This window comes from Engystomops pustulosus, chromosome 6 (genome assembly GCF_040894005.1).
Source record: "Engystomops pustulosus chromosome 6, aEngPut4.maternal, whole genome shotgun sequence".
In the NCBI taxonomy this organism is placed as follows: Eukaryota; Metazoa; Chordata; class Amphibia; order Anura; family Leptodactylidae; genus Engystomops; species Engystomops pustulosus.
This window is the reverse complement of record NC_092416.1, coordinates 154,086,492-154,099,430: the sequence shown is the minus strand read 5'-3', so window position 1 is coordinate 154,099,430 and position 12,939 is coordinate 154,086,492. Positions and strand designations below refer to the sequence as shown.

At 39.8% G+C, this 12,939-nt stretch overlaps 1 protein-coding gene across 3 annotated transcripts in view; it reads right to left on the bottom strand.

The window, feature by feature from the left end:
- The window catches only part of ITGB4 (integrin subunit beta 4), a 49,877-nt gene that overhangs the window by 15,257 nt on the left and 21,681 nt on the right, over nt 1-12,939 (bottom strand). For all 3 annotated transcript variants that reach the window (XM_072111885.1, XM_072111886.1, XM_072111887.1), the window contains exons 5-26: nt 12,195-12,399; nt 11,936-12,032; nt 9,850-10,021; nt 9,051-9,314; nt 8,359-8,448; nt 7,845-7,967; nt 7,578-7,745; nt 6,718-6,794; nt 6,352-6,563; nt 5,782-5,885; nt 5,573-5,671; nt 4,414-4,543; nt 4,198-4,320; nt 3,491-3,597; nt 2,620-2,653; nt 2,115-2,300; nt 1,937-2,040; nt 1,603-1,661; nt 1,321-1,344; nt 742-890; nt 475-654; nt 164-312 (exon numbers count right to left, since the gene is read on the bottom strand). In XM_072111885.1, coding sequence (XP_071967986.1) covers nt 164-312; nt 475-654; nt 742-890; nt 1,321-1,344; nt 1,603-1,661; nt 1,937-2,040; nt 2,115-2,300; nt 2,620-2,653; nt 3,491-3,597; nt 4,198-4,320; nt 4,414-4,543; nt 5,573-5,671; nt 5,782-5,885; nt 6,352-6,563; nt 6,718-6,794; nt 7,578-7,745; nt 7,845-7,967; nt 8,359-8,448; nt 9,051-9,314; nt 9,850-10,021; nt 11,936-12,032; nt 12,195-12,399 — 2,856 coding nt within the window. The remainder of the gene's footprint in view (nt 1-163; nt 313-474; nt 655-741; nt 891-1,320; nt 1,345-1,602; nt 1,662-1,936; nt 2,041-2,114; nt 2,301-2,619; nt 2,654-3,490; nt 3,598-4,197; nt 4,321-4,413; nt 4,544-5,572; nt 5,672-5,781; nt 5,886-6,351; nt 6,564-6,717; nt 6,795-7,577; nt 7,746-7,844; nt 7,968-8,358; nt 8,449-9,050; nt 9,315-9,849; nt 10,022-11,935; nt 12,033-12,194; nt 12,400-12,939) is intronic.

Sequence of the window (12,939 nt, the reverse complement as noted above, 5' to 3'; positions counted from 1 at the left end):
TATTTTGCTTATGTCAATCATACTGAATGGTCACAGCAAGAAGAAAAAGGATTTCTTTTGTATAGGGTTATAAAAATGGCCATCCATGATCAATTTCTGGTCAATTAATTTTATCTTTGTTTCATTCTTATACACAAGCTAGTCACTCAGAATTTCATCCTACCTTGCCCTCACGGGCTGTCAGATCCTGGGTGCGGTAGGTCACCTGGGTCTTGCCATTCTGTAGAATTTCACGTGAAATCGGAACGCGGGCAACGCGGTCCTGGCGGTTGTAAGTGAACGCTGGCTTCACAAAGGTCACAATACTTTTTGCTACGAGAGAACATAAGGATTTGTTTATTCCAGAACCTTTATGCTGAGTTTAAAGCTCCCATCATCTCCTGTTTATTCAGTGTCTAGGCAGACAGAAACTTTTTAAGAAAATTGAGATGAAAAATGTACAGTAATCTACTGTTTCTTGTTCTAATCTCCCACCTTGTTCTTTGATGATTGTGATATTGACATTTTTGCGTCCTAAGCGTGCGACTCCTGAGGGAACATCTAGAGCCTCCACAAGTAGCTGCTTCTCATCATCATCTTCTGGTCGCATGAATAGAGGGACGCGTACATCCACCATCTCCACTCCCTCCTGGAACTCCACCAACCCATGAGCGTCTACAACACGGACACAGAGGGGCGCCAAAGGTCAGAAAATGTCAATGTATAAACCCAAACAATATCTAAGGGAAGTTCAGTTTTTACCTCTATCAGATATGACTGTGTAATATCCTGGGGTGACCTTCAAGTCCTGGAATGCCTCCTGTGAGACATGTTTCTCTGTGACTTTTACAATTTCAGGTTCAGCTTCTCGTGGCGCCATTAATACAGTGTCAGCAATTGCATGGTCCTGTCTGGAAATTGTGATATAAGGATGTGGGGGTGAGATCATAAATACAGAGAATACATCTAGATTTCATTTTATATTTACAGCATGCAAACAAAATAAAACTCCAACTCTCCAACTTAAATAAAATTATATTTGAAAACTTAACGAAATCCATCTATACATGTGCAGCTTAGTGTATTTTCTTATATAATTACAAAGTAGAGAATTGGTTTTTGCTGGTACATTACATTCATTATTTTAGAGAGTCTTAACAATTGTGAACATGTCCTAGTGTGCAAAGGCCTATGCTTTATGGTACCAACCAGATTAGGACTAAAGTTAAATTTGGAAAGTGCAGTAAATATATGTCACCCAGTGTCCCAATTCTCTAGTTCTGCAATGAATTGTGAATCTGTTGGCAGCAAAAACCCCTAGAAAATGTTTTAGTTTTGTACCTTTTTCCAGCATTGGACTGCAGCCTGGAGTGGGGAAACAAGCAGAATTGCGAGGTAAATATTGTGAATTTGTAACCTATTACATTTTTAGACTATTATGCATAGATTATCTTAATAATGGGAAATTAAAATGGTCTTTTAGAGGAATGGTCCATAGAAAAAGCAGAAGAGAACATTACATATTGGATATTAGTGAACCAAAACTTTTGTTTACTCAATAAATGTAATATTTAGTATTTATGTGTTATAACATATTTTTGCAGATGAATGTTATTGTCTCACCTGAATGTGGTTTGTTTCACCTTGTGTGTGCCTGGAATGACCTTATAAACTTCGTTCAGCTGTGGAGATTAAAACAGGTAATGAGATATCCAATTTCCTGAATTTCCTGTTCCCCCCTCTAAAAATTGGAGGGTCTTTCTAATGGCAAATGAAATATGGCTGGGACTACATGATACTCCTGTCGTTGCATAAGCAAGGGCAACAAGGCAATCTTTGGTCGTCCCACAGGAGTCACACTCAATGTCACCCTGTAGGCCCAGCCTAACTAGACAGAGGAGACATTATAGTGTGTAGCAGGGGGTGGGATTGGTCCATTTAATGTCTGCCAACGCACCGTATCTTCTACTTCTCTACGTAGTTGATCACATTCTCGCGTCTGGGGTTTGGACAGGTTTTCAGTGAAGAGTCGAGCCAACCGTAATGAGACACCATATGGGACTACAAAAAAATATAAGAGATTTTTTCAGCATGGACATATATATAATCTAAAACAATATGATCCTTATTTGTACCTAGCTCTTTAGGGTTTAGATCCCCTGCTAGTGGAGCTGGACGGTGGACGTTGTTTGTGATCTTCCATTTGACAGTGTCTCCACCTTTGAGGTTACCAGTCCTTACTAGGGGAGTGTTCAAGTAGTCGGATGACATCAGGTTTTGCCGCAGCATGTAGTGGTCTTCCTTAAATCCTACAGTGCGACCTGTGGAAAACATGAAATCGGTTGCCTTTACCATCATGCAAAAATGATTAAAACTGTACATTCATGTACTGCAGCCAAACTGACCTCATGTATACCAAAAACTGAATCTTTTTAAAGCTATGATTACATATAGCTCACCCTCACTATACTGGACCCACAATATACTTTACCCATACTATATTGCACCTACTTAATGCTGCACCAGTACCTGCTGTGTATACTTCATCTAAACTCTTGCTACATGTAGCACATTCAGTCATTTGCTTCATTTACTGTTTGCACCCATACATTTATGTTTCTATGCTTGGTAGGTAATTACCTCGTCCACAGCAGGGCAGCAGAGCCAGACATGCCTGCAAGAAAGAAGTCATTTCTTAAATTTGGAGACAATAACATCCCCCAAGACACCAACCTGGCACCGTACAATTTCCACATATGTTTCCTAAACCATAGTTGATCCTAACCAAGAGTTTCTACTTTCCGTTAATTATTGCAGTGTTTATAGCAACTACAAAACATAATTTACTCTATATCTTAAAGGGAAACTGTCATCAGCATTTGGCCTAAATAACCACTACCAGAAGAAAAAAAACCACGTCAAGCAGTGTAATACTATCTAGTTTTTAATTTCGTTCATGATTCAGTGTGGTGAGATCATCCAGAAAATCAACTTTGAAGTGAGATGTAAATTGGTTGTATAAAGTCAAGGAGGAGGAAAGCTCTTAAATCAAGCACTTAAATCAAGAAGGGGGGCTCTAAATGCTTCCTCCTGTTTCATAGAAATCATAAAGATCTGTTTAGTGATGTCTCTGGATGTAGGACCATCAGGTATAGTGAAGGAGCTTGCTAAGGAAGAGAGAGCTTGACTTCAGTGTTAAATATCCGCCTACTTTACTTTATACAACCAATTTACATCTCACTTCAAAGTCGATTTTATGGATTCATGTGGCCATGAAAGAAACATGATCTGGAAGGTGTTCAGCTGTTTGACAAAATACTTTTAGTGGTTTATTAGGTAAATTTATGCTGACAGGTTCCCTTTAATTCCATGTCCTACAAGCTTTATATTTGGCATTCTGCCTTGGATCTCTTGAGCACAACATGGGGCACCATACTTCAGAGCTGTAGGCACTCCCTATAGCACCATAATACTCTCTGTGTTCTCTGTCTGCACATTAATGTATTCTTACCTTGCAGCAAGCACAGTATTTCCAGCAAAGCAGCAATAAGAGACCAAGAAGAAGCATCAGGAAGATCAGAAGAGGAATGAGCCACAAAAACGCACCCGGAGGGCACTCTGAAGGTAGACAAAGGAATCAGAAGGAGTTATTTAATTTTTTTAAATCTATATTCTTAAAATACTGACGTGTAGTGTGGGCAGATGAGAAAGGGAAAGTGATGGAAAGGCACTACACTATATTACTAGGATTGTGGAAGGTCCATAAAAGGAAATTGTTCATTGAAGGCATAGCCTAACAATTGGCCAAGATTTAGTATGGTAGGAAATGGCACCAAATGTAAAGACCAGGCCAAATTTTCTTATATTGTAACACTGGCGCAGCTAATGTCAGTGCAGTCCATTTCCATAAAGCCTGAATAAGCGTTGTTCAGGATGTGTTGGTGTCTACTGCAGCATGTATACTCATATATAGGTATCATCAGTGGCGTAACTAGAAGCTGATGGGCCCCAGTGCTCCAGTCTGTGCCAGGCCCCCGACTATGGTTTATAGTAATGTTTTATAGTAATAGTCTTCTCATATGGGAAAGTGACACCATAAGGGACCCCCAAGCCTCTTGGGCCCGGGTGCGATCGCAACCTCTGCACCCCCTCAAGTTACAGCCCTGGGTATCATACAATGCCGTATACGATGTATACGGGCTGCTGTATACATCTCACCTTTTTTCTTCTGCACCAGCACAGTATAGTTTCCTGCCAGAGAGCTCAATCCTTCCACAGTGTAATGATAGGTGCAGTCATCCGATTCATCTCGGAAGGAACATTTCTCGGTCCTGTCATCAGCTGGCACAGAGACATAAGTCAGTACATGTGTCTATAGTACAATCCTAACAATTCAACTAGAAATCCCATGGCTGATATCTAATATCATCTCACCTTTTGTGAGTTCATCCACCATCTTTATCTTGAAATCACAATTTTCACATGCTTTGCCCTTCTTCTCTCCAGTGCCCCATGCCTGGCATTGTACACATGTTCTCACATCCTCACAGGCTCCCAACAGGCGCTACACAGACGGGCAAGGAAAACAAGAACAGGACGTTTATCAGGAAGTATAACTCGAATGAGAATTGGTAATATGGTTTATAAACTTATGCCATTTATTCCAACTTTTATACAAAGCTACTTGAATACGCAATCACTTGTAGTGATTGCTATGGCCATTTAGTGACTAGCCACTAATATAGAGGTCACCAATGTTGCTGCAGATGTGACTTGCCCTCAAAAGGTGCATCACCTGACAATAGCTGAATGGGAGCAGAAGTGGGCAGAATCACTGAATCAATGCTAACTCCTACCAATCTTATATCCAATGAATAAGTCATTAGGATATATTGTGTTTCTCTGAAAATAAACCTTATCCTGAAAATAAGCCCTAGTTACAAACGGCTATATCTTCTGATCTGTGGCACCTAAAAAAACAGTTCTGATGTAATTTTAAAGAGAAGAATCCCCCCTTTAATACAGATTCACACAATGGATGTGCCATAGAACTGGGGATATCCAAGTTAAAGTTACAGTCTGGAGCATAATTTTCATATACAGATCCCACTCCCAACTATAATTTTAACTGTGGATAACTTCATGTCTGTGGTATCTTGGTAATAAATCCTTATGCGATACTGAAGAAGAACTGTGTTTGTAGGTGGCACTGTTCAGATATCATCATCCAGCTACATGGACAAGAGATTCTTGTTAAAGGAAAATGCCATTGCTAAACATTAGAAACTGGGTCTAATAAATCTAAAGGGCAATAGAGAAACAAGAAATTCACTACGGAATTCAGGATTTGGAGACTTATGATGATGTTCCATAGGATAAAAATATGATTATATTTGAATAAATGTTGATTTTTTTTTTTTGTTCAAGAATAAATTTGTATTTTTGCTCATGGAAAAAAGTCGCCTGTAAATGAGCTGGAACTCAATTTTCGGAGCAAAAATAATATAAAATCTTTCTTATTTTCAAAGAAACAGAATGAATGAGCTAGAAATCCCTTTTAAGTTTTTACTGGCTGGTAATGCAGCATACATACCAAGGAACTGCTAAATTCACAGAGGGCGTCTGTAAACTGGAACTCCGACTCACACTGGCAGCGTCCACAAACGCATTTCCCGCGGTTGTTGCATAATCCCTAAAGATAAAAAAAAAGAATATTACATGTCATGTAATTGTATTCAAATATTATATTGCTTTGTCATAAAAAGAGGCAAGCGTTCTTCAATGAGGTGTAGATAAACTTACTCCAAATCTATCCAGGCAGGTCTGATTGCTGGTCGGACACTCACATCCAGCCCCTTCCCATTCAGGTTTACATACACAGGCTCCCATGTAACAATGGCCTCTATCTGCAAATGTAAAACAAGATATGAGAGGAAATTAGGCCCTCCAGAATAGTTAAACATTTTTACATGTATCTGCCTAAGATGTTGCTAAAATCTTAGGACAACATTTGCCAATCTAAATTGATATGCTGTGGGTCACCTATAGATGTGTGGACTGTGGAGTAAGAGTCTGGATTTGTAGAAATGTCTTAAATCCTTATTATCCTGATAAGATAACTCTGTTGGCCAAACCCCAGTCTACACAGCAAAGCTGAAAAGTAACTGCAGGTAAAATGCGAACCTATGGTCTATTCTCAAGGGGCCAATAGAAAAGCGCAAATATTTGAAGGGTTATGTTATATGGAAATCTACAAGTATAAGGTATGAAATCTGCAAATATAGGAAATTAACCAAAACTAGGCAAGTATATGTAACAGAAAATGCTTAGCTACATGGAAGCCAATTCTATCTACCCCATACAATTCCTTACCATTGCACATGAAGCCACTTGTACGTGGGCACTGGAAGTTGTTAAACTGGCAGAATTCTCCTTGATATTGGTGGTCAGGGGACTCGCCATAACACTGGCAAACTCCACAGAGACACTCTCCTCTCCCTGAGCACATCTCTGTGCTATTAGGAGCCATGCAGGAATGGCTATCTACAGCTTGTAAAGACGAGCAGTTACAGAATTCTCCTCTCCTGTAATAAATGGACATGACATAAAAAACACATAGCAAATACCTCATGGACCCAAAAACTGAATTATATAATACAACATTCTCTCAAAAAATAACCCAAATTCATAAAATAATATGGTTCCCACCGGACATGACTGAAAAGACTCAGGACTTACCAAGGTTCTCTGCATTCACAACGTCCACAGGCAAAGTGGCCATTCCCATTGCACTTTGGGGAGTTCATTTCTTTTTGCTGTAGATAATGGACAGTAAAAGGTGAAGAACATAGATTAAATTCAGGATCTAATGAAGTGTATAACATCATATGTAAGAAGATTGACCAAAAAGAGTAGGTTCTCCTCCAAAATTTCAAAAACTTAGTATCATCTACACCCCATCTACTTCAGCCCCTCTTGTTCCTTCACCATCATCACTTCCTTCTAGGTTCAACATGAAAATGTTTTACTTGGCTCATAGACTACACAAAGACTACTACAACAACCTGATCTGTGGCTTTTCATCTAAACTTTGCTATCCAGAAATACACTGTCCCCACCATTCGTTGATGGACATTGGGTGTGATGGGCCCACCAGAGGTGGTGAACTTGAGGTCCCACTCTCCCTCCATAAAATCTCCATGTAGGAGTTATCATCAATAAGATCTACTAATCCATAGTATAAAAAGAAGACCTTAGTGTCAAGTGATTATATCAAAGGTTTGCTGTCTCCTCTGTTACTTGGAGGCTTTTTATGAAGTGTTAGAGCCTGGGCTCTACGGAAGATTCCATGGTGGGCCAGTCCAACCCTCCCTCCATAGTTCCTCTTAAACCTCCCTAATCCTAATATTAGGATATTAGGTCCTTGCAAAATCTTCTTCTTTGCTCTTCCCATTTTATATGTACAGCTCGCTGGATTAAATGATGCTGTAATAATATATATATATATATATATATATATATATATATATATATATATATATATATATATATATATATGGCTTTAAAATAGGTAAATGGTCTAAGCATCTTTCACTTACCAGCTCACAGGGACACACGTCACACATAACTGAGGCATCAATCTGCAGACCATTTGTGAAAGTTGATGGTTTAAGGAGGATTTTGCCCGTCTGGTCTTGAGGTGGCAGGTCACAAACTTTTTGATTGCCAACCTTCTCCAGAGCCTTCACTTTTACCTTGAATGTCCCCTAAAAAAACAAGAAAATATTTATCACTGTTTTTACCATCACCCGATCCTCAATGAATAGCGATATTATTATAATATTACTTCTGCTTATGACACTTACCACTTCACCACGGGTCACCTGGAAAGATCCCGCTTCTGTTAAAACGGCCGATTCTGAGGAGACCGCAATATTCATGGAACGAGGGGTGTTATCATCTCTAATATCCATCCTGGAGCGGATTTGCTATTGATATAATACAATGAGTAAGCATAATTATTTTAACATGAACCAATTAGTTTTATGAATATCATCATTTCTTATTAAAAATATAATAACAAAATAGTTCAAGGGGTTAGAAATTTCACCTCATGTTTTTTGTAATGTGTGTGTGTAAGTGTGGGGGGCAGGATATTAGATAATTAAAGGGGTTTTCACGGGATAGGGCCTAACTTGCTGATCAGCTAATTTCTGGGTCGCAGTGCTGAGACCCCCACAGATTGCGGAAAAGAGGGGTCCAACCGACCCCTCGTTGCTTCATGAGAGTAATGGAGCAGACGTCTACACATGACAACTATTTACCATTAAGATGGAGCCATATTTAACGCACTTAGAGTGACAATTGAAGAATTTTTACCTTAAAAGCCTCTTCCAGAAGCTGCACAATGTTGGATGAGTCCTCCTTTAGTTCTCCAATTTCAGACAGCTTAAAGTACTTGCTTAATTTCTGTAAAGACAAATGAAAAGACAAGTCAATAACTACGAAGGATGATATTGGGCGGCACGGTGGCTGAGTGAGTAGCACTTCTGCCTTGCAGCACTGGAGTCCTGGGTTCGAATCCCACCCAGGTCAACATCTGCAAAGAGTTTGTATGTTCTCTCCGTGTTTGCGTGGGTTTCCTCCGGGTACTCCGGTTTCCTCCCACACTCCAAAACATACTGTTAGGTTGTTTAGATTGTGAGCCCCATGGGGACAGGGACCAATTTGAAATGCTTTGTGCAGCGCTGTGTAATCTGTGTGCGCTATATAAATAAAGAATTATTATTATTATTATACAGCCGGACAGAAGTGTATCATGAAAAAGCTGCATCACATTGCAGAATCTGTACCAGGTCTCCAACTGTAATATATAGTTTATAGCACTGGTCTCCACATGTGAGTAAGACACACTTTATGGGACACCTAGGACCTAGGATTGTACCCTCTGAAACCAGACTTCTGGTCTCACAGTGATGGTTGATCCAAGAAACCAAAAGTGAAGATATGTCATCGCATCCATCACTTTTCCCAAAAACAAGGACTGCCACCATTTTCCATCTATCACTTACATCATAGTAGCTGTAGGAATGGTTGGTGACAGCAAATATTGGAATGATGTTATTCTTAGCAAGAAGGCGCACAAGACTGGGAATTGAGGGGTAGTCCTGAAGGGTGTCATATGTGTACTGTCCAGATGGATCCAGGTGGCAACGTTCATCATTCCTGGCCAGGATCCCATCTAGTACATTGATTCCATCAGCCTCATAGTGAAATGCTGATTCTGTGGAGAACACCAGGATGTGAGTGCTTCCTTGTCTCCACCCAATTTGGTCCTATGTAAAAATAAAAATGTTAAAAGTTATAAACACATTGGGGCTTATTTATCATTGTTTTCACAGGATTTTTTGGGGTAAAAAAGTCTCAAAGTAGTCCCATTTACGGTTTTTGAGACTTTTCACTGCTAAAAAGTCTCACAGGACTATGTACACTTCTTCATTAATCAGGCCTAAACATGGAACTACTGCTACACCGTGCAAAGCCAGATTCATGACATGAGACTTTTGCAAAAAGTCTCAAACTTACTCCAGTCCCCTGCTGGTCTATGTTCTGAGACTTTTTATGCATTTTGAGACTTTTTTGGGACTTTTTGAAAAAAAAAATCCCAGACAGAAAATAGACCATAAGAACATTTATTAAAAGGCCAAAGCCACTTTAATGAATCTGATGGGCAGTGGAGCTCCAAAAATAGACATAGAACTGTCCCAAGGACCTGGTCTAATGATAAATAACCCCCATTATATTGGGAATATCCATGAGAAACTAATTTTCCTTTTGAAGTTAATCGTAAAAAAAATAAACCCTCCTCACCGTGCACACAGCTGTCTGGAGAATGGCATCAAATCCGCCCTCAGGAGCATCTAGATTTCCAGAGATTCTCTCCTTCTTGAGCTCCTCTCGGAACAGATTAATGTTATTTGTGAGGCGAATTACATTCTTAAAAGAGAAAGGGGGCGTACTGTCGGGCCACGGTTGCTTGAGTCTGAAAATAAAGCACAATAGATAAATGTTATAGTCATTTCTGTACTTTCCAACTTTGAGGCTTTACAACATTCTCACATCTCCACTGAGCCAGAGATTTAAAGGGAACCTGTTAAAAGCCTTTAACCTTTTAAATTACCGGTGTCGTCAGGTAGGGTATGAAATGTCTATTCTAGAATTTCCTCTGTTATGTGAAGTCTTGCCCTTTTACCTATAAAACATCACCTTCGGATACATTTGAAAAGGATCCCTGTTGAGGTACGTTTTGCGGCTTCTAATCATACGCTAACATTGTTATGAACAAGTTCATGGCCTGGCATTCCAGTATTTAAAGGGCTTGTCTAGGAGTCGATGGGTCACATTTACTTACCTGTCCGACGAAGTTCCCCGAAAGTGCACTGACCGACTAGAATGCACTCTGCCGCGATTCACTAAGATAGTGCGCCCGATATCCTGCATGTGTCGCTTCCCAGCTCAGGTCCGACAGAGTTCACATTCTTTTTCGTGGTGCCTGTAAGTGCATTGTTTTGCGACACAATTTAAAAGTTAAATCCCGCGCTCAGTCCGAATCAGTCGGATCGTCTGCCGGCCCGCCCCCCGATTTCTGCCACATGAAAGCCAGCTGCACCAAAAACCAGTCATGTGCGACACAACGCCAGCGCAGACCCCTGTTAAATACCTGTCAAAGCCGTGCAATCCTTGAGTCAGAAAGTCTGACGAAAGCGCGCGCATGGAACTTTAGTAAATAAGCCCCGATATCTTAGCAGTCATCTTATTATTATCGTAGGGTAGCATAGCGTACATAGAATTCACCATTCCCTCTAGATGATGGTAACCGCTCACCTCCCCCTTCTTTTTGTACAATAACCATACATTAAGGTTACAAAGCACACCTACAACAGCCTCCTTTGTAAGTAATTGATCATTTCCAATTTCCTAATGAATGTTGTAAAGCATATAATAAAGAATAATAATCTTGATTTATATAGCGCCACTAAATGAGAAAAACACTAAAACAGATGAGAAGATCTGGTGAACATTTAAAATTATAGGGGACATATACAAATGAAATTAGATATTACAGAGTACAAACAGTCATGTGGAACAATAGGAGTGAGGGCCCTGCTCACAAGAGCTTACAGTCTATGAGGATGAGGGGTGACACAAGAGCTTACAGTCTATGTGAATGAAAGGGTGAAACTAGAGGTATAAGAGTGTGTATAATGGTCCAGCCATTCTTTATAAGGGAATGGAATAATTTTCACTCATCAGCCAGGAAGCTGCATATCTCCAAACGCTACTCAACCAATTATTACAGGCACATATTATATATAGATAGGCTGACACACACGTGTCCCTTCTATAAATCTGTATGACCAACTCTTTACATAGAAATATAAAACCAAAAAAGGCCCCTGAGGAAGCGACAACGCAAAATCCGCGTTGGGGAGATACCACAGCCAAGGACCCAGGAGTCTTTCTTGAATGGGTTGATGTATACTGAGCACAATTTCAACATGGTCATGGTGCCATAATGATTTTTATGTTGAAATAGTAATGTTTACCCATCAGTATTTATATGTTTTGCACTTGCACTTTTTTCTGCAATATATTCCCTGGGTTTCAATCGGGTTAGATGGCAATATAGTCTATTTTGGAGTACCATCACTGAAGTTTTTTAATATGTGTGTTATTCATATCTATTTTTATGTCTTTTTTTCTTAATAAAGTATTGATATAATTGGACCTGAATACTCTTGATTCTTTTTTGGTTTTATATCTCCAAACGCTGTTAACAGCATCTTTGGCAACATGGTTGTTCCCATAATCATATACAGAAAATCAAAGTATAATAATGGCATAAAAATCAAAATGTATTGGCATCTAAAAAATCTTGATGGGTTTTCATACTCACTTCTCTGGTCTCATGTCTGTCTGAGGAACGGATACTTTATCCACAAATTTTCCAAAGCCGATTGTATAATCAGTGGAGAGAGTGCTGACCACATTAGCTGAAACATGAAGAAATCCATGATACAAAATAAGAAAAAAGCAATAAAACATTCCTATGCTTCAACACTTCAAATTTTTTTTTAAAGAACTTTCATGTACGACCTGGGACGTGAATTGCGTCTCTGTCACATATAGGCAAACTTGTCTCACAAAGAACTTACCCAAACTATCCCCCATATTTTTAAGATTTTCCAAATCATCAGACATGGAGTAGGAGAAGTCCATCAAGATGTACAAATCTACAGGTGTTTGCAAAGGCTCAAACACGCGGTATTCGAAGGTGTGCTCCTCCCCGGCCCGAAGGCGCATGGACATCTGTTGAGGGTAGACCTGGGTTCTGCTTTCTTGAATGTTGATCTCTTCTTTCTGCAGATAGAGACACATATTTGGAATTTTCAATGAATACACAATGGAAAAGAAGTCCCTCTTGAACCCACCGTGTGGGTGTTATCTGTTCATGAGGGAAATTGTAGATCCAAGAGCTACTTGAGTTGCTTGACCTGTTTTTGTTCTGTGGTGGTCTGATGTCCAGAATGGTTTGGTCAACTGAACTACTTCTCCAACAACTAGACCCATATGAACCATAGTGTGGAATTTTTCCCAATTAATTGAACATACCTTTTGATCCCCAAGCCATTCCTTAATTAGTCATCCTAGAAGCTTATGAATGAATAAACATTTGTGGGTGTGTCCCTAAAAACACTGATAATGCCCAATCAGAGCACCAAAGGAGGGACAGATGATGCAACATACTGCATGCACACTGACACATTTCTGGCAATCAAGATCTGCCCTTAATCCACCGCTAGACCCAACCCCTGAGCGTGCCCACACTATATAATGCAACCCTTAGTGGTCCTTCCTGTGACATCCCACCTTTTATTATTCCTCCTTTTCTGTAGCCCC